The 25761-nt window shown below is 62.6% G+C and overlaps 1 protein-coding gene across 14 annotated transcripts in view; it reads left to right on the forward strand.

Moving 5' to 3' along the window:
• The window catches only part of PLXNB2 (plexin B2), a 29029-nt gene extending 3546 nt beyond the window's left edge, over positions 1-25483 (forward strand). Inside the window, exons 1-40 of one of the 14 annotated variants that reach the window (XM_033116333.1) lie at positions 7346-7399; positions 7486-7607; positions 7804-7856; positions 8411-8590; positions 9468-9620; positions 11457-12546; positions 12881-13063; positions 13164-13292; positions 13867-13967; positions 14059-14185; positions 14575-14728; positions 15540-15654; positions 15742-15850; positions 15931-16032; positions 16673-16765; positions 17075-17156; positions 17249-17409; positions 17527-17675; positions 17863-17971; positions 18174-18310; positions 18497-18667; positions 19043-19172; positions 19252-19479; positions 19573-19749; positions 19896-20035; positions 20187-20287; positions 20395-20624; positions 20711-20892; positions 21147-21213; positions 21345-21491; positions 21930-22086; positions 22210-22310; positions 22394-22478; positions 22611-22765; positions 22918-23078; positions 23155-23302; positions 23800-23864; positions 24023-24098; positions 24472-24546; positions 24619-25483. In XM_033116333.1, coding sequence (XP_032972224.1) covers positions 11470-12546; positions 12881-13063; positions 13164-13292; positions 13867-13967; positions 14059-14185; positions 14575-14728; positions 15540-15654; positions 15742-15850; positions 15931-16032; positions 16673-16765; positions 17075-17156; positions 17249-17409; positions 17527-17675; positions 17863-17971; positions 18174-18310; positions 18497-18667; positions 19043-19172; positions 19252-19479; positions 19573-19749; positions 19896-20035; positions 20187-20287; positions 20395-20624; positions 20711-20892; positions 21147-21213; positions 21345-21491; positions 21930-22086; positions 22210-22310; positions 22394-22478; positions 22611-22765; positions 22918-23078; positions 23155-23302; positions 23800-23864; positions 24023-24098; positions 24472-24546; positions 24619-24723 — 5529 coding nt within the window. In that variant the 5' untranslated portion in view covers positions 7346-7399; positions 7486-7607; positions 7804-7856; ... (1 more) ...; positions 9468-9620; positions 11457-11469 and the 3' untranslated portion in view covers positions 24724-25483. Of the gene's footprint in view, positions 1-3867; positions 4007-7345; positions 7425-7470; positions 7608-7803; positions 7857-8410; positions 8591-9467; positions 9621-11456; positions 12547-12880; positions 13064-13163; positions 13293-13866; positions 13968-14058; positions 14186-14574; positions 14729-15539; positions 15655-15741; positions 15851-15930; positions 16033-16672; positions 16766-17074; positions 17157-17248; positions 17410-17526; positions 17676-17862; positions 17972-18173; positions 18311-18496; positions 18668-19042; positions 19173-19251; positions 19480-19572; positions 19750-19895; positions 20036-20186; positions 20288-20394; positions 20625-20710; positions 20893-21146; positions 21214-21344; positions 21492-21929; positions 22087-22209; positions 22311-22393; positions 22479-22610; positions 22766-22917; positions 23079-23154; positions 23303-23799; positions 23865-24022; positions 24099-24471; positions 24547-24618 lie in introns of those variants that run through there. The other 13 variants (XM_033116331.1, XM_033116339.1, XM_033116341.1 and 10 more) reach the window with 13 other exon arrangements.
• Positions 25484-25761: the final 278 nt, after the last annotated feature.

Genomic DNA, 25761 nt, shown 5'->3' on the forward strand with positions numbered 1-25761 from the left:
TCTCCGCTGTGCACTGCTGCTCAGCTTGGTGCCCACACCCTCTCCTTATCCCCTGAGACTGTGTGACTTCTGAAAGTGGGCAGTTCCCCTTTTGGGGGCAGCCCTGGCCTGAGTGGGTGTGGGGGCCATAGGAGGGCAGGGGAGGGGAGGGAGGCCTTTTGGGTGTAGCCTGGGTTCTGACCCCAGCCCTGCCTTCAGCCCTGCCCTAGACGTGTCACTTTCGGGTATGGAGCCCAGACCCATGGGCCCCCCTCTGGCCAGCAGTTCCCACTTGGGGCTCTGGGGCTGAGAGGCACGGTGGCTGGTGTGCTCAGAGCTCAGTGCCTGATGCTGCCCTAGCTGGGCCCCCTCAGGAAAAGCAAGAAAGAGGGAAAAAGTGTGATGTCAGCCTTTGAGGAGGCACCTGTGTCAACAGAGCAGCCGGGCAGGGGCGTCTGCTCCCGACCTGGGAAGGTTCCGGCCGGGATGCTTCCAGCCGTCTGTCCCTGTGTAGGGCCTGGGCTGTCTCCCCAGCTGGCCTTCCGCTCCTGTCTGGGGCCCCTGAGCCATCTGTGTATGGCCCATGGGGTGGATTGGGGCCTTGCTGGGGGCGCCACTGGCTCCCCTCCAGGCACCCTGCTGGTTGCTGAAGACTGAGACCACAGCAGGATATGCTGTGGGCAGTGTGGGTGACAGTGGGAAGAGGGTGATTGGCTTGATGCCCACCTGGGGCTGGTGCTGTCCTTACCTGGGTCTTCAAGTGCTGGGGGAAGGGTGCTGGGTAGGGGCCTGGGAATAGCCCTGAGTGTGGATCTGTCTTGGGGGTGCAAGGGAGACTATGGCCGTGGGGTGGCAGCTTGGCCATGGGGTGATCTGGGCAGTGTGGAGGCCCAGCTGTGGAGAGGGGGCTTGAGGACCAATTAGAGGTTGGGGCTCTGGGCCCATGTGGGGTTCTAGACCCCCACCCCCACCCATGTGTTTTCAGAATTGGGGGCTGCTTTGGAGGGCTGCTCCTCTCCCTCCCAGCACGTGGGAAACGCCATTTTAAGTTGAGCTGTGCATGTTGGCAGGGGTGAGGGTAGGTTGTGGGAGAGAGGGGCTCCAAAGTGGCCCACCTGCCCCCTCTCACCTTGGAGATGCCCCCCAGACCGGCCAGGGGACTTACTTGAGGGGCTCGGTCTCCATCTGGCATCAGGCCTGGTTTGGGGGACCACCTTGAGGTACCTCAGGACCAGGAAGGGACATCAGGATGGGGGGGTGGGAGACCAAGGAGGAAGAAGAGGGGGAGGCCCAGGCAGGTCTGACCCCCAGGCCCAGCAGTGCTTCCTAGAGGTGGCCCCTGGCCCCACCCCTCTCCGGTGAATGGCAGCTCCTCGCTCAACTGAGCGAGCACCTGGGTGGGAAGGGGCTGGGCCCGGCCCCAGGGAGCTGGGGGCTCCCCCCTAGTGCCATGCCGGCCACCTTGCCCCCACTGACAGCCCTGCCTCACTCTGAGCTGGGCATCTCCTCATTGGGAGCTCCTGGGCTCTCTGTCCTCCCAAAGTCCTAGCATTTTCTCCTGTGGGTCCCTGCCCACTGCCCCACCCCAGCCTGGCCTCCAGGCCCTGCCCAGCACCCAAGCATTGGGCACCTTGCTAGGACCCTGGCCTTGCCTGCACGGGACACTTGCACTGTCCTTCTGTGCTTTTCCTCTGCACAGGTGGCCCTGCCCCCACTATTCCCACACACAGTCCTTTCTCCAGGCCAGCTGCAGGCCTGTCTAGCTCTGCCGGTCCTGTCAGCCCCTCTGGGCATCCTGGGCTGACCCAGTGCTGGGACTGGCCAAGACCCCTCCCACCCATAGCCCCTCACAGCCCAAGTGCCTGGGACTGGGGTACCTCCTATGGGCTCTGTCTTTGGGACACTCTGGGTATTGGGGCAGGACCCCTGTTGGCAGGGTGCCCATCTACATCACACACTTGGGCGTCTGCACATGTGTGATCACGTGTATGTGACTGGTGGCTGGCATGCCCGCTTGGCACAGTGCCCCAAGCTAATTGTGGGGTTCAGCTGTGATGGAGGAGCCGGGCCTGGGGTGACCGCTGAGGCGCTGACGGACTGACGGGGAGATTACAGGCCTTGCCTGCTCCTCACTTGCTCACGCCCTCACCCGTCAGCCCCCCACGCCCACCCCCACCTTCTGCACACGGCCTGGGAATGGGGCTCTGGGTGGGGGCTGGTCCTGGGCCAGCTGCAGCTGCCATGAGCCTCAGGCTGCCCAGGCCAGCAGCATCCAGCCAGCTGTGGGAGGTGATCCTGCAAAAGGGGGAGATGAGTGGGGGCAAGTGGGGCAGACACAGCCCCAGATGCCCACAGGATGGCCCCCAGGCTCTCCAGCTTGGATGTGGGGGTAGGGCACTCAGCTATGCACAGGGCAGCCCCTTCTGTGGCTGGGCAGCTGTCTGCTCTTCTTGCTGCAGCCGGGGCAGGAGGCCTCATTTGTGCTTTGGACGCCATGTAGCACCCATCCCTCCTGTTACCAGCCCCAGCCCCTCTTCCTCTCTCTCAGGGCGACTATGGCTGTCTACTGGAGAGGTTATCTGGGGAGAATGTCCACACCTGCCGAAGTGCCAGTCCCATCCTTTTCATCTATTCACCAAGTATGGACTGAGGCCATTCGCTGTGGACCAGGGCCAGTCAAGCTGCTGGGGCCCAAAGTGTGGGGCCCCATGTCCCAGCACACAGAGGGTGGGGACTTGTTCCCATGTCCCCAGCACACAAGAAGTTCTCAAGGGCTTTGGGCTGAGCAGATGGGATAGGTCATCGGACCCCAATGTGGGTGTTCCCCACAAGCAGAGGGAAGTCAGTGGAGAGTGTGTTCCGCTCTGGAGGAGGGCACCACAGCGAGGCTGCAGGGGGAGGCCAGGGAGAGGCCCACACTGGTGCAGGGGACTCTGGAGGGGCTGCCTGGGGGTGTGCGGGAGGGGCTGCCTGGGGGTGTGCGGGACAGCTTCGGATCCTGCCGAATCCCACCTTCCTTCTGCCCTGAAGGCCAGGAAGGCCCTGGAGACTGAGGCTGCAGGCAGGGCCCACGTGATTCTTCTGGAATAACAGAGGAATTTATTGAAACTATGGTCTCAAGTTTTTCTCAGCCACCTTGCCATGTTAGGCAGCCGTGTGCTAGGCAGTGACAGCCGGGAGAGAGACCCGATTACCGGCCGGCGGCAGGGGCCCCCAGTCTAGGTGGGCTGTCACAACCAGAGGCTGCAGCTGTCACAATGGGAGGGGGGCCCTTGGGTGTTTCCAGTTGAGCTCTTGAGATGCCTGAGGACAAGGGCTAGATGCAGATACCCTGGTGACAGCGACCTCAGGCCTCACAGGGGCCTGACATACACCAGGGGAAGCAGCGTCAGAGGCTGCAGGGGTGGGGCTGTCTAACCCAGGCTGGGGTGGCCATGGCATCAGGAGGTGGGGTCGCTCTGGGCACACTCCCTTTGACCTTGGGTTTTGGGCCTGTGACCTCATTGCCACCAGTCACATAAGTGACTTTTTATGCTGGGACCCAGAGCCCAGGCTGGGGATGGGCAATCTGGCCCACAGTCTAGGGTGGTAGAGGGAGGGATGCAGCCCCAGAAGCCACGGCTGTTGGGAGGGGGGTGGTGACATCCTATACCTGGGAGGGGTCCTGTGGGAGGCTCTGGTGGCGCTGACCCGAGGCTCAGGCTAGGACGTCAGTCTTTGCCCAGAGCCCCGCCCAGCCTCCACCCTGCTTCCAGGTAGCTGTGCTCTGAGGGCTTGGCCTTTCCCCCAGGGTGAGTCATGTCGCGCACGCCCAGCCCCTTTCTGGCTACCGCTGGAACCAGTCTTGCGTGATTGGGCGGTAGCGGAGTGAGGGGACTGACCCTTGGGGCTGGGGGCGGAGCCGAGAGAACTAAGACAGGTAATGGCCGGCGGTGCCCCCGGCGGTGCCAGACTCCAGGTGAGCGCTCCGCGGGAACGGTTCCTTTGCCCATGTGTCTGCCGCCGTCGCCGTTACTGGAGGTCCCGGGTGAGGTTCTCGCTGTGCGCACGGGTTCCCCTCCGAGTGGGAGGGGGCGCGGGGGAGGCGCCCAGGAGCTGCCACGGCTCCGGATCTTTCCCCGGGGAGCCTGGCGGCGCCGGCGCCGCGGGAGGGGCTCTGCCACCCTGCCTGTCCGGGAGGGGCGCGCCGGACCGTCCTCACGGGCGGGGAGCTGAACTCTGACCCGGGCCACGACCCCACCCCGGCAGGTACCCCCTTCGCGCTCGTTTGGAAAACGGAGGCGGACGTGCGAGCTGTCGGCTGTTTTGTCTCCGGTTTTGTCTCCTGTTTTGTTTAACGCTCCCGGCTAATTGCAGATTTGCATTTTAGTCGCGGGAGCTGAGGCCCGGCGGGGGAGGGGCGGCTCCTACCTCCTCGTCGCCCTTTGGCAGCCGATGGGAGGGCAGCCACTCACCCTCCGGTGCCCCTTTTCCTGTACTGGTGGGGGCACGGCCCCCACCCTCTCTGTCAGGCATTAGCTCCCTCACCTCATTGGGGGTCCCTAATACCCTCCACACAGTGCTAGGACCCTCCAGACACACACCGTCTGGCTTGGGGTGGGGGGCGGTAGCTGTACCCATCGGGACCTGTGCATACCTGGCTGAGCCATCGCCTGTCTGCCTGTGCCTGCGTCCCCATCTTGGTCTCTGGGCCCCTCTTCCACGCCCCCGTCCTGTTGATCCCAGCCTGGTCTGGGTTCCCTTCCTGAGCCCATAGGCTGGCTGGCCTGGCCTAGGGCAGCCCCCAGGCTGGATGCCTCCTCCATTGAGCCTGCCTGCTTTCCCTTGTTTTGGTTTGAAACTATGGTCTCAAGTTTTTCTCAGCCACCAGAAATTGCTCAATCTGTGTTTGCTTGAAAATAGAGACATGGAAAGAACCCTGACTCGAGCCCACACCCCAGAGCCCACCTCCAGGTGGGGCAGAGGTCTGAGGAACGTGACACGTGACACTGACGGGCCTGGGGCCTGGGGCCTGGTCTGGAGCCAGGATTATGCCCTTCCTCTTCAGGCACCTCCTGTTTACCTTTTCCTGTTGGGGGTGGAGCAGAACCCTCCAGTGCAAGGGGCCTGGCAGCTACTGGTTAGAGGAAGATGGACCCTGAGTAGGTGCCACAGGTGACCCAACTGGCAAGGGGCTCATACTGCTTCCCACACAGTCTGGAGTGTGGAGGACAGGCCTGGACCTTTGGGGCAGTCCCCTGTCACTCATCTGTGCTCTGGCTGGGGGTGGCGGGGGAGGGGCAGATACCACTGTGTGTGTGAGGTTTGGGGGCCGCTGCAGGGTCATGTGGGCTTTCCGCTCCCCCCACTATGTGTCACCCCCTTCCTGGCTCACTGGGCTCAGACCCACAGGTGCCCACCTGGCCAGATCCTCTGTTTAGACCTTGCTCATAGAGGGCCCATCAGAGACTAGCACAGAGGATGAGTGATAGTCCTGCACGGCTGGGTCAGGGTGGGTGTCTCAGGGGATGGGTAGGAGTTTTCTAGGAGAAACAGCAAAAGCAGAGACATGCTGACCATATGAGTGCCTCCTCCACTGTAGGCACAACTGTAAGGATTTCCACTCATAGGTTCACTCACACCGAATGGCCACCCACTGAGATCTGTGCTCTTATCACCCCCATATTACACATGGAGAAACTGAGGCACAGTGTGGCTTTGTAAAAAGCCCACATAACTCAGGTAGAAAGTGACAGAGCTGGGGTTTGAACCCAATGGTCTGCCTCCAGAATTCTGCTCTTTGAGGCCCCTCCGAGCAGCTGTGTGGCTGTGGGGTGGGGGCTAGCTGTGGCCTTGGGCCAGTGGGCCCTCCCGAGAGCTGGAGGTAAAAGCTGGCTATTGGGGTGGGAGGACTAGGTGGGAGAAGTTGGGGGCCAGGACAGGGTGGCTGAGAGCAGAGACACACTTGGGTTAGGAAAGACCCTAGGATTGGGTGGCCGAGGAGGGAACAGTCCAGGTTTCATTCTGCTGTAAATGTTTGCTGGAGGAGCCTGGTGTTGGGAGGAGACATTCACGGGCTGCCTCTTGGGAGGGTCTAAGAAGTGGGCCCAGACTGGTCAGTGGGTCACTCCGGGCAGGTCCCTGGTGGGGTGGCTGTGGTGGATGGGGACGTGTGGGCTCAGGGAGATGTCCCTTGGAAGAGGCCCTCCCCCTTGATCTTGCCTGCAGCAGGCACACTCACCACCAGGGCCCTGGGCCAGTGGAAGGTGGGGGCTGGGGACCCTGGGGCATGCCATCGGGAGAAGTTGAGGGGCTGGAGAGGCTGCTGGCACAGGGGCACATGGAGACTGCATGATGTCCCTTTGAGGTGGCAGGTCGTCATGCCCTGCCATTCATACCCTGCCATTCGGATGCTTGGCCCCTGATTGCCTTTCACAAAAGCTGCCTTGAGTGCCCAGGGCAAAAGGACACCCCTCACCCCCACTCCCAGGGCTCCAGGTTAACCCTTTCCTGCTCAGCCAGGGGCAGAGGATGCCAGAGGGATATCCTGCTGTAGGGAAGTGCCCTTGTGCACAAGGCCCCTATCCCCCTTGGACCCACCACATGTCCATCCCTGGGTCCTGCTCTCCAGGGATGGGGGAAGGTGAGCAGGTTGGGGAGCGCGTTGCATAGGGCAGGTGGAGCACCCTGGGGGCGGGGCCTTATCCTGGTGAACGGGTGTTGGAGACACCGTGCTGGGGTCAGTGTCTGAGCCTGGATGGGGGAGTGGGGCAGGGCTGGGACAGGCCAGGAGAGATTGGGGGAGGCACTGAGGGCGTGGAAAGCTACATTCTGAGGCTGAGTGGAGCTGGGGTGGGGGGGCACAACCGTTATTATGTACACCTCTTGTCAGTTAGTCAAGTAATACATGAACATATTTGTACAAAATTTTTCAAAAAGTGACAGATGACGTTACTTTGCTGTCCTAGCTCCCTCCTCCCTGCCCCCAGACTTCACCACTATTTTCAATTTGGATGAAGGCTTCGTTCTAGAACTTTTTAGCAGTTAAACCCTGTGTGCCCACATGCACACCCACGGACATACCTGGAATCCTGGGCCCCATGGGGGTCTGCACAGACCACCCATCTGCGTTGGTTCCATGGTTTTTCAAGGTCCTCTGATGCTGGGTGGTTGCCACATTTTCACTATAATAAGCCATGCTGAGAAGGACAGTTCCCTGGGACAGGTCCTCCCTGTGGGTATACTTGGGTGTTTATCCAGGAGAGGATACAATAGCAAACTGCTGAATGCTACAGTGTAACAAGCTCTCCTGAGGCTTTTCATGAATGAATCATTCAGTCCTTACAAACCCCTGGGGGCGTTCACTATGACTGTCTCCATTTCACAGATGGAGAAATGAGGCACAGAGAAGTTAAGTAACTTGCCCAAGATCACACAGCCAGTAAGTGGAATTGCAGGGGTTAGAGGTATGCACAATTTTAAAAGCAATTCTTGTTTTAATCACAGTCATATATGTTCCTAATTTAGAAAGGCAGACAATACCAGTAGACTTAAAACGAGAAGAAATGGTTCCTTCCCCTTTTTTCTTCTGCCTTTTTTGAGCAGAGGAGAGAGGCATATCCGGCTTGTATTCTGGAAAAACCGAGTGGGTATGTATGCACCCCAATGGGGTGCTGGCTAGGGGCATGGAGGAGGCAGAGGAGGTTGGGGGTCTCCTGCTCCAGGATGGCAGAGGCCAAATGGGGTCCCATGAGCTGCTTCCCGCCCCCCAGACATGGAGCAGAGGAGACAGGTGAAAGCAGGCCAAGCTTGAGGTAAGACCACTGTCTCTCTTTTGCTTCCTAGAGAATTTTGATGCCAGCCCGGAGCAGAGACTGAGTTGGACTACTGGAACCTCGGTGAGTGGGGGCCACCTGAGGAAGGCAGTAGGGGCTACAGCCGTGCAGGGAGGCTGGAGCCGTGCACTGACTGCTTATAGTGTTGAGGCTGGTCCTTCCAGCCGGCGCTAGCTTGTACACATCTGCTCGAAGCCAAGTGCCTTGTCCGTGAGGGCTACTGCCAGTTCTCTGAAGCCAGGCTTTTCTTCGGGGGGGGAGCAAAGGGAGGGCTCTGCAATTAGACTGGGGTGGTGTTTGGGCATTGGAGCGCTGGGTTCTGGAACATTAGGGCTGGGAATGTGTGTGACTTCTTGGAAGTGCACCTCTGGACTTCAGCCAGGAAGAAGGCGGTCCGGTGCCCCTGAGGAAATCCCCGCTGCCTGGTGAGCAGTGGTCCCAGGCCTGTGTTCAAAACAGGAAGGGCCCATTCCAGGAACACCAGAGGCAGGAAGCTTTGGTGGTTGTGCCTGGTACCTCATGCACAGCGGGTGGCCTGAGCTCTGCCTCTGGTCAGGTGGGTCACCCTTTGCTCCTGGGCCTGGTCAGACAGGTCACCTGAAGCTTTGTTTGTTCAGGAAGTGGAGGGGAGCTGCTGCCTGTGGAGTGTGGCTCGAGTTCCTCCTGCCAGCCCTGACAGCCTGGGCTCAGAACTGGGGGTCTGAGCCTCACTCTGTCCACCTGCCCACCACCCACAGCGGCCTCGGGACAGGGAGCAGCGTGGAGGTGTCTGGACCAGCTCCTTGACTACACACGGGGTATTCATTGAGCACTTGTGGTGTACCAGCCCTGGGGGCCCCTAAGGCAGAGGACAGGGCTGGGCTTTCGCCCTAGGGGACTCGGTCCAGTGGACTGTTAACCAGAGGAAGCCCAGGGCATTCTTTTCATGTGCAGTGACCACAGAGCTGTGAGCTAGCTGGTTGAGAGAGCGCCCAAGGTCAAAGCTGAGCTTTTTCAGCTCTGGGAAAAAGCCGAAAAAGCTCAGCTTTGACCTTGGGCGCTCTCTCAGCTCACTTGGTCGGCTCTGGTTTCAAATCCTGACCTCGCACTTCAGACCAGCAGAGGGGCCTGGTCACCCGGAGTCTACCTGGGTGGATGGGGGCTGCTCTGGTGGCCTGGCTTCCCAAACGGCTCTGGCTCCACCCCACCCCATCTCCCCCACCTCCCCCCTCCGCCCTGCCCCGCCCCGGAGCTCCCTCCTGGCCGGGGAACATTCCATTCATTCCCAGCTCTGGCCGCAGCCACAGCCGAGAGGGAGAGGGAGAGGCAGAGGCAGAGGCAGAGGCAGAGAGGCGCAACCAACCAAGTGAGCTGGGCCGATGGGAAGACCAGACTGGGCGCGAGGCCTAGGGGCCTGAACGTGCCTTCCCCCTCTCTCCTGGTCGCCTTGGCGCCGTGTGTGGACTTTGGGCCCAGGCGATCCCAGGAGGCGGGGCTGTAGGACCCGCCCCCAGACAGGAGCCACTGTGAGCTGGGCCCAGGCCTTCTGCTTACAAGAAGGCGCAAAGGCCTACCAGCTGGTGCCCCAGCGTCCTGTGCTGCTTCGGCACGCCCCATTCTGTGCAGTGTCTGGATGTCATGGGCACTCCAGCTCCATGTCTGGGGGTCTCCCAACTGAGGAGTCCTCTCCCTTAGACAAACAACCAAGCCCAGAGAGGAGTCTGCGATGGTAGGGACCCCCACTCCAGAGGATTGCCCATCCTGCCACACAGTCCTGAGGGGCTCGTGAAATCTTCCTGACCCTGACCAAGCCACCATCTTCTCCCCAAGCTGGTGACTCTCATCTTGGTGAGGCCTGGGGTCACTTCTCTTGGGCCCCCTTCACCTACCCCTGGCACTGCCCAGCCTTCTGTCCTCAGGCAATGAGGGTCTCCTTCCCAATCCCTGCTGCCTCGTCACCTGGACACCCTCCATGTAGCCTTTCCCAGTGTCTGGGTAAGAACTGAGCACCCCAGTGCAGGGTGACGGTTCTCTGCAGAGGCAGGAGCTGCCCAGCTGAGGGGGCTTCCCAGTTGCTCAAGCAAAGATGGAAGCTGGCTTGACGTGAGAATCACAGGGTCCCTGAGAAAGAGCCAGCGCAGTCCAGTACACGCAGCTTTGCCCAAAGCCAGAGCCCCAGAGAAAGTAGAGCAGACCACTTTCTGCTTTCCTGGAGGAGAGGGATGCAGGGCACGGGGCGTTGAAGGAGAAGAGAAAAGTAATTGTTTCTCAAGGGAATGAGCGAATCCAGGGAGGAAATGTCTGAGGTCACCGCAGAGGGTGTACCCACTACTCTGGCGGAGGAGGGTAGGTCTTGTCGAGAGTCTGGGGGACCAGGTCCGGGTCCTTCATTACCCTGTGCCATCCATCGGGTCTAGCCCTACTCGGGCACATGGCATGGGCAGGGCTACCCAGGATGTCATGCGAGACACAGGCACCCTTGGGGCAGGTTATAGCCGGGCCAGAGATGGCTCGTGCATGTATTGGGAGAGGGAAGCCTGTGGGGGTGGCATTGGAGGCTGCTGGGAGCGGTTCTGACCAGGACAGGGTGGGGTCCCGAGAGTGGGAGTATGAGGCTACCCCAAGGTGGCAGAGGCCTAGAGACAGAATGGCCCTGCCTGAGTTGGGAAGAGAGAACCGTGTATGTTCTGGGTCCACTTGTTGGGCCTGGGGTCCCTCCTCCGATTTGGGGCCCTCAGCCCAGGCTCAGCCTTAACAGCTGATCCCTGATACACATGACACATGTGTGGACCTGAACACATGCAGGGACGTGTGCTCAAATAGACACCTGTACAGACATGGCCTGCCCAGCCATGCAGGTGGCACCCCCAGCACAGCCTCCAGGTAGATTTGGGTGCTCACTCTGGATCCGTGCTTGCTGCTCTGCTGGGTCACCAGGGAGAGGGACGTGGAGAGGACCAGGGAGGCTCGGGAGGTGGGCGTGGAGGCTGGCTGGCTGCGGTCCAAGCAGCTCCAGTGGGAAGGCAGAAAGTCCATGCCTTTGCTGGTCCACACTGCTGGCCCCAGCACCCTTTCAGCTGCAGCTGTGGTCTGTGTTTGTACTGTGGGCAGATGGGAAGACCAGTCAGGTTGTACTGTGTGCTGAGAGCCAGGTGTAGGAAGGTGTGTGGTCCACCTGTTTGCATGTCCTGAGCCTATGATGAGGCTCGTGCTCTGGGGACAGTGCCTCTCAGGTCACCTGGAGCTCTTGGGGTTGTGGGATGTGGGGTGGGCACACGCGTGAGTCGGGGAGCCTCTCTGGAGGTGGGCCTGCAGGCGCTTTGAGAACCTGGAGGTGGGGGCCAGGGCACAGTCCTCCTGGGCAGCCACACTCATGCCTGTAGCATGCAGCTGTGGTGGCCTGGCCCCGGTCATAGGTTAGACTACGGGGTGAACTTCCTGAGAAGGCTGGGAAATAGTCTCCTTGGAGATGACAGCAGATGTGCCTGACCACACACATGGAAAAGCAGGGGAGGGACCAGGCACTCAGGGCACGCTGGGCAACCACACCCCTTCCCTGTCGTGTTCTGGTTATTTGCGCAGGGTCTGGAATCGGGGCCCTGGAGAGGCCTTCGAAGCAGGGTTTCCCGTACGTGGGCAGGTCCTCCAGGCTGGGGCTCCCCTGAGCCTTCTATCTTCCCACAGGGTGCCGGGGGTGATGGCACTGCAGCTCTGGGTCCTCACCCTCCTGGGCCTGGTGGGCACAGGGGTGGGCCTGCGGCCCCGACAGCTGGACATCTTCCGCAGTGAGACGGAGCTGAACCACCTGGTGGTGGACAACACGTCGGGCGTGGTGTATCTGGGGGCGGTGAACGCACTCTACCAGCTGAGCGCAGACCTGCAGCTGGAGCAGCAAGTGGCCACGGGCCCGGCCCTGGACAACAAGAAATGCACCCCACCCATCGAGGCCAGCCAGTGCCATGAGGCCGTGCTGACGGACAACGTCAACCAGCTGCTGCTGCTCGATCCGCCGGGAAAGCGCCTCGTCGAGTGTGGCAGCCTTTTTAAGGGCATCTGTGCCCTGCGTGCCCTGAGCAACATCTCCACGCGCCTCTTCTACGAGGACGGCAGCGGTGAGAAGTCCTTCGTGGCCAGCAATGACGAGAGCGTGGCCACGGTGGGGCTGGTGAGCGCCACCGGCCCCGACGGCGAGCGCGTGCTGTTCGTGGGCAAGGGCAACGGGCCGCATGACAACGGCATCATTGTGAGCACCCGCCTGCTGGACCGGACCGAGGGCAGGGAAGCCTTCGAGGCCTACACAGACCACACCACCTACAAGGCCGGCTACCTGTCCACCAGCACGCAGCAGTTTGTGGCCGCCTTTGAGGATGGCCTGTACGTCTTCTTCCTGTTTAACCAGCAGGACAAGCACCCGCCCCAGAACCGCACGCTGCTGGCGCGCATGTGCAAGCAGGACGGCTTCTACTACTCCTACCTGGAGATGGACCTGCGCTGCCTGGACCCCGGCGACGCCCAGGCTACCGCCTTCAGCACCTGCCTGGCAGCCTCCGTGGCCACATCCAGCAGCGGCCAGAGGGTGCTGTATACCGTCTTCAGCAGGGATGGCCGGAGAGGCGGGGGGCCTCGCGCAGGGCTCTGCCTCTTCCCGCTGGACACGGTCCACGCCAAGATGCAGGACAACCGCAACGCTTGCTACACGAGCTCCCGGGACGACGGCCGGGACACCTTCTACAAGCCCTTCCATGGCGAGATCCAGTGTGGCGGCCACACGCTGGTACGTGGCCTTCACGAGATCCCCGGGCTTGGACCCCACGCGTGTACGTGGCTGCTCATGCTGTGGCTGCCCGCTGGCCTGTCCAGTTCCTTGCCTGCTTGTGAGGGCATGGGCACGTGTCCGTGGCTGGGTGGGCGTGAGCATCTGCACACACATGGGTGCCACCTCGTTCGATCCCTCGGGCCAGGCCCATGCATCCAACAGTGAGCAGGTCCCTGTCTGCATGGCCCTTGTTCTTCGGGATGGGGGTAGGGCCACAGCGTGCTGGAGCCCTCGTGGGGAGAGGCCTCTGCGGCAGGCTGTGAGTACCCACTGCTGACCCCGGGGTCCACAGGGCGCCAGCGAGAACTTCCCGTGTGGCTCAGAGCACCTGCCCTACCCACTGGGCAGCCGAGATGGGCTCACAGCCAGGGCTGTGCTCCAGCGTGGGGGCCTGAACTTGACTGCCGTGACGGTGACCACCGAGAACGGCCACACCATCGCCTTCTTGGGTACCTCGGATGGCCAGGTCCTCAAGGTGAGGCTGGGGCTGGGGCTGGGGCTGGGCTGGAGGGGCCATGTGCATGACCACCAACCCCGGCCCACGCACATTCACACACCTGCCCTCGTGCCCACAGGTGTACCTGGCCCCGGACGGCAGCTCTGTGCAGTACGGCTCTGTCCTTGTGGACATCAACAAGAGGATGAAGCAGGACCTGGTGCTGTCTGCAGACCTGGCCAGTCTGTACGCCATGACGCAAGACAAGGTAGGCCTGGGGCGGCCCTGCAGGGGGAGCCTGTGGCTAGGCCACTGTCATAGGCCTAGAGGGACAGCGGAGGACGCGGAGGAGCCAACCCTCCTCTTGGGCTCCTTGCATCATCTCCATCCGTCTCTGCAGCTCTGGTCCTGCCTCAGACCTGTCCTGATGGGAGGCACAGACCCTGTGCCCTGAGTGGGCCTCCCCCCAAGGGTGGACAGGGCAGGAGGAGGCGTCGTGCAGCCTCTGCAAGCTTGGCGGGGGCATAGGCCAGGTCCCCCGGCTGATGGGGACTGGTGTGAGAGCCCCTCAAGCCAGCTTCGGGCACACCAGGGACATCCACGGGCTGTCACAGGCACCACAGGTCAGAGGGCCTGGCCTGGCACGGGAGGCGCCACCCCAGGACACCAGGGCCACAGGGAGCCTGGCGTACGGCCACTGCTGGAGCCCATGTTGGCGAGCCTTCAGTTGGCAGCTGAGGGTATTAAGGCTCAGCGAGACACGGGGGTCAAGCCAGTGGTCCCAGGAAAGTCTAGGGGCCAAGGGAGGTCCACGTGGCCTGTCACCGGCTTGTTGCCCCCAGGTGTTCCGGCTTCCCGTGCAGAACTGTCTGAGCTACCCAAACTGTACCCAGTGCCTTGGCTCCCAGGACCCGTACTGCGGCTGGTGTGTCGCTGACGGACGGTGAGTGCCTGCCTGGGTCTGGGGGTCTCGGCCCAGCAACCACCCGGGGGCTGACAGGGTCCAGGGCTGAAGCTGCCTCCCGCCCCTGCAGGTGCACCAGGAAGGCCGAGTGTCCACGGGCCGAGGAGGACAGCCACTGGCTATGGAGTCGCAAGGAGTCCTGCGTGGCCGTCACCGGGGCCCAGCCCCAGAACATGAGCCGGAGGGCCCAGGGGGAGGTGTGTGGCGAGGGCGGGTGGGCAGGGGTGGAGAGCGCAGGCAGGGCCAGTGGGGCGGCTGGGAGACCCTCACAGTGTGTCCCTTTCGGCCTGGGCACTGACCCTGAGGACCGGGAACCCGGCCTTTGTGGGGTCCCCCTGGTTCCTCTGACCTGGTGTATCCAGGGCAGACCCTTCCAGGATTGGGGGGTGACCACATAGGGGCCTGTTATAGATAAAATGGAGTCAGGTTTTAGAGGCTTCTCTAGGGGGTCAGCCTGTACACGAGCAGGAGCCACAGGATAGGTGCTCTGGTTGGGGGGCTTTTCCTCCCTGACAGCCCAGCCCTGGTCCCTCCACCCTCAGGACTGGGCAGAGGGGTCCAGTGTGAGCCGCGTGGCCTTCCCCAGGTGCAGCTGACCATCAGCCCCCTCCCGGCCCTGTGCCAGGGGGATGAGCTGCAGTGCGTCTTCGGTGACTCTGCTCCACACACTGCCCGCATGGAGGGGGACACCGTCGTCTGCAACTCCCCAAGTAGCATTCCCAGCACGCCACCTGGCCAGGGTGAGGCCCCATCCTCCAGCCACCAGCTGGCACTTGTCCCCCTTCCTGTGGACCTTGGGGTCACTCGCCCCGCCCATCTTGCCCCTCCTGTGACACAGTCCCAGGATGCTTGCTGAGGAGAGAGGGTGGAGCTGGGCAGAGGCCCACGGGTAGTGCCACTTCTGGGTGCCCTAAGCCGTGTGTGCTGTGCAGTCAGCCTCCACCTCCACCCCACGCCTGTTAGCAAGACTGTGCTGAGACCTTCCGTTGCTGCTTTGTCACATTTATTCAGCACCACCTGTTTGTCAGGCCCTGGGCTCTGGCGTCTAGGCAGAAGCCCCTCCCCCCACCCTGTTCAGCTTGACACAGGTGGAGCTGTCCCCAGAGGCTGGGTCCCGAATGTGGGCCAGGTCAGCCGCCAAGCCTCTGTCCCCTGAGCGTTCAGGGCCCGTGGAGGGCAGCTCGCCTGTACGGGTAGGAGCCACGCTGTGACGTGCGGGACCTGGCAGGGCACTGTGCCCCAGACACTGAGTCCCCTGCAGGGACTGAGAGCTCTACAGAGCCCTGGGGGCAGACACCTGAGCTGGGATCTGATAGCGGGAGGCAGGTGTGCTGAGCCCGAGGCCCCTCAGGGCCCCACCCACAGACCAGCGCTTTCCACAGTCGGCCTCTGGTTCTGTGCTCGATGGCCTATTGGGAGCTGTGATGAGAGGAGGACTTGGGGATGGCGGAGGCCCGATTCCGGGCCTTTCTGTCTCCCACCCCTGCCGTGCCAGCCTTGCCCTGTGCTCTGTGGCACCCATCTGACACTGTTCCCATCTGCTGTCTGCAGACCACGTGGACATGAGGATCCAGATTCTCTTCAAACGAAACAGCATCTTCCTCACTTCCCACGAGTACCCCTTCTATGATTGCCGGGAGGCCATGAGCCTGGCGGAGAATCTGCCGTGAGTGTCGTACCTGCCTGGCCCCCAGGTCCATGTCCCCCCCACCCCCCCACTGCAGACCCAGTATCCCCTCCACCCCTCCCCCAGGTGCATCTCCTGCGCCAGCAACCGCTGGACCTGCCAGTGGGACCTGCGCTACCATGAGTGTCGAGAGGCCTCACCCAACCCAGAAGAGGGCATTGTCCCAGCTCACATGGTGAGGGACCATGGGGGCTGCAGGGTATGGGGGGCTGTGGGCCCCAGCCAGGTGGCACTGACCAGCCTTACTCTCTACAGGAGGACACCTGCCCCCAGTTCCTGGACCCCAGCCCACTGGTCATCCCCATGAACCATGAGACAGATGTGACCTTCCAGGGCAAGAACCTGGACACAGTGAAGGTGAGGGCTGGTGGATGCTGCCCGGGGACGGGCCGACCAGTGCAGATGGGCTGGGCCTGGGTGCTGCCCGGGGACGGGCTGACCAGTGCAGATGGGCTGGGCCTGGGTGCTGCCCGGGGACGGGCTGACCAGTGCAGATGGGCTGGGCCTGGGTGCTGCCGGGGACGGGCTGACCAGTGCAGATGGGCTGGGCCTGGGTGCTGCCCGGGGACGGGCTGACCAGTGCAGATGGGCTGGGCCTGGGTGCTGCCCGGGGACGGGCTGACCAGTGCAGATGGACTGGGCCCAGGAAGGCCTGATGGGTGGCGGAGCGTCCATGCACCCTGCTCAGAGCCGAGCTCCTGCCAAGTCGAAGTAGAAGTACCTGGGCCCACATCAGCCACCCCAGCGCAGGGCTCGGCAGATAAGGATCGGGGACGGTCGGGGGAATGGGGGCATTCCCACAGGCCCTGAGAACACAGGTTGAGAAAGGGAGGCAGGCGAGTTTGGGGTGTTGGGGAGCTGGACAGTGGGGTGTTATTTAGGGAGGAGGCAGCAGGATGGTTTGCTCAGGTTTGGATCGTGGTGGGGTGTGGGGCTCGAGGACAGTAGGATGGGAAGGGCTGACCTGTCCAGGTGTCCTGACTGGCTGGCCTTGCAGGGCTCCTCCCTGCAGGTGGGCAGTGATCTACTCAAGTTCGAGGAGCCGGTGAACATGCTGGAGCCAGGAACCTTCTCCTTTCGGACCCCAAAGGTACAGCTCCTAGGGAGGGCAGGCCAGGCTGCTGGACCCAGGTAACCTGGAGAACTTGAGGGGCCCAGCGGAAGGAGGCTCCCCCCTCCCTGCTCTGCTGAGGAAGCTGAGGTGGCCGGCCAGGCAGGTGTGACCTCAGAGCATGTCTGTCCCCTCCTGTCTTCTGGAGTCAAAGTGATCATTAGCGTCTCTGAGACTCTAGCCTTCCCCTGCTGCCCCTCAGCTATGAGGGGCCACAGGGGCACAATGGTCACCCCCTGGGCTTGGGTGGGAGCAGGGAGTGCAGCATGTCCCTGTGTGTGCCCCCAGCTGTCCCATGATGGCAACGAGACGCTGCCCCTGCACCTGTACGTCAAGTCTTTTGGCAAGAACATCGACAGCAAGCTCCAAGGTGGGGAATGGGGATGGGGGTGGGTGGCGGAGGCCAGTGGGGGTGGGTGCGAGGTGGCCCTGCTGACTGCTGGCTTCTCCCTCCCTCCGCAGTGACCCTCTACAACTGCTCCTTTGGTCGCAGTGACTGCAGCCTGTGCCTGGCTGCTGACCCCGCCTACAAGTGTGTGTGGTGCAGCGGGCAGAGCAGGTGTGTGTACGAGGCCCTGTGCAACAACGTCACTTCTGAGTGCCCGCCGCCCGTCATCACCAGGGTGAGCCCCCCTCGGGCCTCCCCAGTGGGGAGGGAAGGGGCTCCAGCCTGGACTTGGCCCACCTGCATGGCCCCCGCCTGCCCAAGCTGCCAGGTCACCGGGCTCTGCCAATTTCAGATCCAGCCTGAGACGGGCCCCCTGGGTGGGGGCATTCGCATCACCATCCTCGGGTCAAATTTGGGGGTCAAAGCGGATGACGTCAAGAGGGTCACTGTGGCTGGCCAGGACTGCACCTTTGAGCCAGAACGGTACTCCGTGTCCACCCGGTGAGTGGACAGCCCATGGCCTGGGCTCCATTGGCCGGGTCAGTCCCCCCCGGGGGCCGGGTGACTGGGCGGATGGCGGAAGGACAAGATGCAGGCCTGTGTGGGTGCCCAGGACTCACACACCCACAGATTTGCCAGTCAGGCAAGGCCTGGTGGGGCCTTGACCACCTTCCTGTTGCCCACCCAGGATCGTGTGTGCCATCCAGGCTGCAGAGGTGCCCTTCACAGGGGGTGTTGAGGTGGACGTCAACGGGAAGCTGGGCCATTCGCCACCCCATGTCCAGTTCACCTACCAGGTAAGTGCCTGACCTCCCAGGACTCAGCTGTATCTTTCAGGTAAGGACGGACGTGGGTGGAATCTGGTCATTGCTGCTGACTCCTGGACTGTTGGGGGCTGTGCCCCTGTCACGTTCTGACAATAGTCAAGGCCCAGGGGCTTGAGGAGGGCTGCACCCCGCCACCCCAGCCCTGACCTGAATACACACGCCTCTCTTCTAGGAGCCCCATCCCCTCAGTGTGGAGCCAAAGCAGGGGCCACAGGCAGGTGGCACCACACTGACCATCAATGGCACCAACCTGGACACAGGCTCTGAGGAAGATGTGCGGGTGACCCTCAATGACGTCCCTTGCAAAGTGTGGGTGTCACCTGCAGGCCAGCGAATCTCTGGTGTGCCCTGGTCCTTGGTGTGCTTTCTGGCCATGACCCCGAGTCTATCCTGAAGGGGCCGTGCAACCAACATGACCCAGTGACCTTCTAGCCCGGGGCAGGGGATGGCCCCAGGGTGGGGTTGACACTGACTAGAGGCAACTCTCACCTCCAGGACGCAGTTTGGGGCACAGCTCCAGTGTGTCACCGGCCCCCAGACAGCTCTGGGGGAGTTGCCCCTCGCGATCTACTATGGGGGCTCCCGAGTGCCAAGCCCCGGCGTCACCTTCACCTACCGAGAGAACCCAGTGCTGTTCACCTTCCAGCCACCGCGAAGCTTTGCCAGGTGTGGCCTCTCCCTTCCCTCCCTGGAAGGGCACCCCCCACTGCCAGCCAGGGCTCCCCATAGCACACCCACCCCCCAGCTACTTCCCAGGTGCCCTCTGCCCACTGGGCTTGTGAGGATGTTGTGGGACTGGTCTGGGTGACAAGAGGAAGTTTCTGGAAAACCCCACTGCACCCCCAGATCAGTGTCCTCCTAGAAGTCCACAGCCCCTTTGTAGTACTCATGATCACATGTGCTTTGTGCATGCCCCCAACCCTGGCAGGCATGTGCACCCAAAAGCAGAGTGGGGTAGGGACCCCAGCCCAGCTCATCCCGTGGCCAGATTGGGGGGTTGAGGGAGCACAGCCCACTCAGCCCCCCCACCCCCTCCCCCAGTGGCGGCCGGAGCATCAATGTCACAGGGCAGGGCTTCAGCCTGATCCAGACGTTCGCCATGGTGGTCATAGCCGAGCCCCTGGAGTCCTGGCAGCAGCGGCAGGAGGCCGGACCCCTGCAGCCCAGAACGGTCAGTGCTGCTGGCTGGGGAATTTTGGGGAGCTTTGGGGCCCGTGCCAAGTGGCCTGACGCCTGGCCTCAACCTGCAGGTGGTGGGCACGGAGTATGTGTTCCACAACGACTCTTTGGTGGTGTTCTCGTCCCCGGCCGTCCCTGAGGAGCCTGAGGCTTACAACCTCACAGCCCTCATTCAGATGGACGGGCACCGTGCCCTGCTCAGGACCGAGGCGGGGGCCTTCGAGTACGTGGCCGACCCCACCTTCAAGAACTTCACAGGGGGCATTAAGAAGCAGGTCAACAAGCTCATCCATGCCCAGGTCAGGACCGGGCGCGTTGAGGGGGCCACCAAGGTCTGGGCTGAGCTAGTCCAGGCGTCCCTGGTCACTGACACCCCCACCCCCACCCCACAGGGCACCAACCTGAACAAGGCAATGACGCTCCACGAGGCTGAGGCCTTCGTGGGCGCCGAGCGCTGCGTCATGAAGACACTGACCGAGACCGACCTGTATTGCGAGCCCCCGGAGGTGCAGCCACCCCCCAAGCGGCGGCAGAAGCGGGACACGGCACACAACCTGCCTGAGTTCATTGTGCGTGTGGGGCAGGGCCACAGGGCAGGGGGGCAGAGGGCAGGGGTCCAATGAGCATGGGGAGGGGAGCACGCCAGAGTGAGCCAGGCGGCGCTGGGAACTCGTCTGAGCCCCGCTGTCTGTGCTGAGTCGTCCCCTCCACGCAGGTGAAGTTCGGCTCCCGGGAGTGGGTGCTGGGCCGCGTGGAGTATGACACACGTGTGAGTGAAGTACCGCTCGGCCTCATCCTGCCTCTGGTCATAGTGCCCATGGTGGTCATCATTGCTGTGTCTGTCTACTGCTACTGGTGAGGCCCTCCCCGCAGCCTCCGTCCCCACACCCCCTTGAGCTCCTGCCTCAGCCCTTGGGCCACACGCACTGCCCAGCACAAGGCAGAGGCCCAGAGCCACCATGTGGCCTGACCTAGGCCAGGCCCCCAAAACCTCCCTGTGCCCCAGGAGGAAGAGCCAGCAGGCAGAGCGCGAGTATGAGAAGATCAAGTCCCAGCTGGAGGGCTTGGAGGAGAGTGTGCGAGACCGCTGCAAAAAGGAGTTCACAGGTAGGGCCGCCCTGCCAGGCAGGTGGCACCTGGGGCCGCCCTCAGGGCTGGAGGCCGGGAGGAGAGGCCGAAGAGGGCAGTGTGGCCAGCAGTGCTTCTCCCCCCAGACCTGATGATCGAGATGGAGGACCAGACGAATGACGTGCATGAGGCGGGCATTCCCGTGCTGGACTACAAGACCTACACCGACCGCGTCTTCTTCCTGCCCTCCAAGGATGGCGACAAGGATGTAATGATCACGGGCAAGCTGGACATCCCCGAGTCGCGGCGGCCCGTGGTGGAGCAGGCCCTCTACCAGTTCTCCAACCTGCTCAACAGCAAGTCGTTCCTCATCAATGTGAGCGGGCAGAGCCGAGGGGGGTGGGGCGGGCGGGCACAGGCCGGGCACAGGCCGGGCTCTGACCGGCCGCCCCGCCCCCACAGTTCATCCACACCCTGGAGAACCAGCGGGAGTTCTCGGCCCGTGCCAAGGTCTACTTTGCGTCACTGCTGACAGTGGCACTGCACGGGAAGCTGGAGTACTACACTGACATTATGCGCACGCTCTTCCTGGAGCTCATGGAGCAGTACGTGGTGGCCAAGAACCCCAAGCTGATGCTGCGCAGGTGTGTGAGACGGCGGCACAGCCGGTGGGGCAGAGGCCACCCGGGGGCTCCTGGTTTGCCGGGGGGAGGGACAGCAGGGCTGGGTCCTGGCAGCAGGTGGTCTTTGCTGGTCATTTAGCTGCTCCCCTCAGTCAGCTCTCTGTAGGATGGGGGGCCGGGGGCTTGGTCCTGATGGGGACCCAGAGCCTGTATGCAGAGGGTACTTGAAGAGCCAGCTGGGCCTAGGGGCGCTAAGGATCCTTCTGCTCCTCCAGGTCTGAGACAGTGGTGGAGAGGATGCTGTCCAACTGGATGTCCATCTGCCTGTACCAGTACCTCAAGGTGGGTGCCACGTGGCAGGTGGGCTGGGAGGGGCGAGGTGGTACTGTCCCCCAAACGTCCACTGCCCGGGCAGCACCTCCAGGTGGCGTGGTCCGTGCCACTAGAGGCTGAGCCTGCCCACCTTGCTCCAGGACAGTGCCGGCGAGCCTCTGTACAAGCTCTTCAAGGCCATCAAACACCAGGTGGAGAAGGGGCCAGTGGACGCCGTGCAGAAGAAGGCCAAATACACTCTCAATGACACGGGGCTGCTGGGGGACGACGTGGAGTACACACCCCTGGTGAGCCCCAGGGCCGGGCGGGCTGTGGGTTCCTCTGAGGCCAGGCTCAGTGTTAGGCTGGGTTCTGGGCCAGTGTCAGGACCTGAGCTGGGTGCTCTTCACCTCCCGGTATGGGCCCACCTGCGTTCAGGGCAGGGCCCGGGGACATCAGGTCCTGTCGCTAGCCTTGGAGAGAGGCACTGAGTGCAATGACCCTGAGCCAGCTGTGTCCGGGGCTCATACCCGCGCCTGCTACACACCAAGTGTGTCTGTAGTGAGCATGTGTACACATGTGAGAGGCAGTATGTGGTGTGTGAGCTGTGAGTGAGCAGTTCTCTGTCCCCTGCTCTGTCTGCCCTGCTGAGCCAGGGCTGGCCGTGAAGAGCGAGGCTGGCCACGCTGGGTGTGGTAGAGACTCAGAGCTGGCCCACTGGCCCTTCATCCCATGTCCCCCGGCAGACGGTGAACGTGATTGTCCAGGATGAAGGGGTTGACGCCATCCCTGTCAAGGTCCTCAACTGTGACACCATCTCTCAGGTCAAGGAGAAAATCATTGACCAGGTGTACCGCACGCAGCCTTGCTCCCGCTGGCCCAAGGCTGACAGTGTGGTCCTCGGTGAGCACGGTCCCCGTGGGGGCGGTGGGGAGGGGGGCGCTGCCCTCAGAATCCTGGTTGAGCAGGTCGGGTAGGGGGTGGTCTGTGGCTGGGTTCTAGGAGCTGGGCTGTGTCCTCCCACAGAGTGGCGTCCTGGGTCCACAGCCCAGATCCTGTCAGACCTGGACCTGACATCTCAGCGGGAGGGCCGGTGGAAACGCATCAACACCCTGATGCATTACAACGTGAGTTTGGGGCAGCAGGGAGGCAGCTGTCCCTCCGGCCTGGACTGGGGAGCGAGACCTGCTCTCATGGCCATGTTCCCCAGGTCCGAGATGGAGCCACTCTCATCCTGTCCAAGGTCGGGGTCTCCCAGCAGCCCGAGGACAGCCAACAGGACCTGCCTGGGGAACGTGAGTCCCTTCCCCTTGTCCCTGGAGGTCAGCGTGGACCAGCGTTCACTTCTTGCTGCCAGTTGGGGGTGTTGTCGAGCGCAGCATGGGACCCAGGCCCCATCCTGGTTCCTCAGCGTGCCCCTCCCACAGGCCACGCCCTCCTGGAGGAGGAGAACCGTGTGTGGCACCTGGTGCGGCCAACGGATGAGGTAGAGGATGGCAAGTGCAAGCGCGGCAGCGTGAAGGAGAAGGAGCGCACGAAGGCCATCACCGAGATCTACCTGACGCGCCTGCTGTCCGTCAAGGTGACTGGGCGGCTCCGGCTCTGGCTGGGCGGGGGTTGAGGGGGGCTCCTGCGCCGCCGCCGCCCCCCCCCCCCCCCCCCCCCCGCTTCCGCCCCTCTCCTCCCCGCCTCCGCCCCCCCCCCCTGCAGTCACTGAGTCCTCCTCTCCTGCAGGGCACACTGCAGCAGTTCGTGGACAACTTCTTCCAGAGCGTGCTGGCGCCGGGGCTGGCGGTGCCGCCGGCAGTCAAGTACTTCTTCGACTTCCTGGATGAGCAAGCAGAGAAGCACGACATCAAGGACGAGGACACCATCCATATCTGGAAGACCAACAGGTGGGGGCCCCTCCGTCCCGCTGCCCACCCTGACCCGGGGTCTCCGCGGCCCCTCACCCTGGTCGCTCTGCCTCAGTTTACCGCTCCGGTTCTGGGTGAACATCCTGAAGAACCCGCACTTCATCTTTGACGTGCACGTCCACGAGGTGGTGGACGCCTCCCTGTCGGTCATTGCGCAGACCTTCATGGACGCCTGCACGCGCACAGAGCACAAGCTGAGCCGTGTGAGTGGGCCAGTGGCAGCCCTGGTGGGCGGGGCGCTGGGTTGTCCCCGGGAGGCCCAGAGGGCCTGGACTGGGCAGTGTCCAGGGGAAGCAGAGCTGTGACGGGGTGTGGACGTCAGTTTGGGATGTGCCAGGAGGTCTGTCTGGAGTGTGGATCTGGGCTGGAGCTCAGGAAAAAGGCAGGGGCAAGGTAACGGCCGTGGTGGGGGAGAGCCTGGGAGGTCCCATGGTGACTGGCCTCTGTGGCAGCCTAGGACCTCCGCCTCCTTCCCCTCCTGTGGGGACCCTTCTCCTACACAAGCAGAGAAAGTGACTAACTACAAATTACAAAACGGTGACATCAGGAGACTTCAGGTCTGCAGCGGGGCAGGGTAGCGGCCCCTCCTCTGTCTGTGGGTATCCTGAGCTGGTCTGGGCCTGGCTCTGTCGGGGCCCAAGGGCGGGGACACTGGCCAGCCCATCTTGGCCTGGATGTCACTGGACTCTGATCCCCATAGGATTCTCCCAGCAACAAGCTGCTCTATGCCAAGGAGATCTCCACCTACAAGAAGATGGTGGAGGAGTGAGTACTGCCCCACCCTCCAGCCACACCTGAGGCCCACCCTCGACCCCCACCCAGGAGGGGTCCCTGGGGGTGGTTCAGGCTGTGATTGATAGGAGGACCCTGGTGGGCAGCCTTGGGTCCAGCCTTTGGAACCCACTGCCCCTCTCTTCCAACAGTTACTACAGGGGGATCAGACAGATGGTGCAAGTCAGCGACCAGGACATGAACACACACTTGGCAGAGATTTCCCGGGTAAGCGGACACATTCACTGACCCATTCGGCTTCCCTCCCCTACAGCCCCCTTCTGAGTGGAACAGCAGATTGCACTGCAGGGTGGGGTGTGTTGTGCCTCCAGGAGAGAAGCCGAGGGGGAGGCCAGATGGGCTGGCATTTGTGTGTGACCATGTGTGTGCTGGGGGTGGGGGTTGTGTCAGCCATGCACCTGCATGGGTGGGGAGGCTTGTCCATGGCTGTCCCACGAATCTGAGTGTTGTGACCCTTTGTGTCCGCCGGTGCCACATGTCATGGCCCACTGCTTGCTCCACTGGGAGAGAGCTTCCTGCCCACGGGGTCGCAGCCCCTCCCTGGCCTTGGGTCACACTGCACCCCCAACCCCCACTCCAGGCACACACGGACTCTCTGAACACACTTGTGGCCCTGCACCAGCTCTACCAGTACACACAGAAGTACTATGACCAGGTAGGGGTCTTCCTGGGGTGGCAGCACTGGGCGGTTCCTCTCCGGCCTGTGGCCTGACGCGAACCCCCGCAGGTCATCAGTGCCCTGGAGGAGGACCCTGCCGCCCAGAAGATGCAGCTGGCCTTTCGCCTCCAGCAGATCGCAGCTGCACTTGAGAACAAGGTCACAGACCTCTGACCGCGGGTTTCTGCCACCACGGTCTTGGGGCACAGGTGTGTGATGCCCGGTGCCGGCGTCGGGCAGCCTTGGGAATGAAGCTGAGGTGGTGGGCTCAGCCCTTCTTTCTCACCAGCAGAGGAAGAGCCCCCAGGCGCCTGAGCGTGGGTGCCGCAAGGACCCCCACCTCAGCATCTGTAGCCACATAGCAGCTCTCCTGAGCAACAGCGTTGGGCGCCCCTAACACCAGCCCTCTACAGAACCAGCGCCCGGAGTCTCCCAGTGGAGTCTTCTGAGCAGTCCGCAAACGTGCCTTTCACCCCCGGCGCCACGCCGTGTCTCTAGGGGCAGTCGGGCCTCCAGCCCCCTTCCCAAGCACCAGCAACCGCCTCATCCCTGGGTCTGGCTTCTCCAGGTGGGGTCTGAGTGCCTGCAGCCCCAGGGCCTTATGCCCCGACTGTCTGCCCGCCCTGCCTGGGCGGGAGGAGAAAAGCGGTACGATGCCTTCCTGACCTCACCTGGCCTGCCCTGCCGGACACCGGCATTCCCGGTGGACTCGTGCTGAGGGCCCCACCTCAAAGGTCAAGCCGGACGTCAGACGTCGAGGCCCAGGCGGCCAGCGGGGACCCAGCCTACTGGGAGTCCTGGCCTCGGCCTGTCAGACAGGCTGTCCTGGGGGCCCTGCCCCGGTCTCGGGGACCAGGAGCAGCTCTACCCAGGACCATCCCCACTCTTTTTGTAAATCGTGTTAATTATAAATCAAATACAACTGTGTTTTTAACTTGGTTGGTTGGCTGGGTTCCTCCTGGGGCAGTCCGACATGCTGTCCTGCTCACAGCCTCCCTCCCAGGCCCTGTTTGGCCCTAGGATCCCACCCTCAGGTGAGCCTGTGGGCTTCACACCGCCCACCTCCCTGACTACTCTGGGCCAGGCCTGGGGGTTGTGCAGAGGCTAATGCCCACCAGCTGACTGAGTCCACACCTTCCCTGCTCTGCCGCCCCAGAGACCAGGATGGTCAAGTGTTGGCAGATGAAGCCTCGGGTATGGGAGGGGCTGGGG

Source organism: Rhinolophus ferrumequinum, chromosome 10 (assembly GCF_004115265.2).
Source record: "Rhinolophus ferrumequinum isolate MPI-CBG mRhiFer1 chromosome 10, mRhiFer1_v1.p, whole genome shotgun sequence".
NCBI lineage: Eukaryota > Metazoa > Chordata > Mammalia > Chiroptera > Rhinolophidae > Rhinolophus > Rhinolophus ferrumequinum.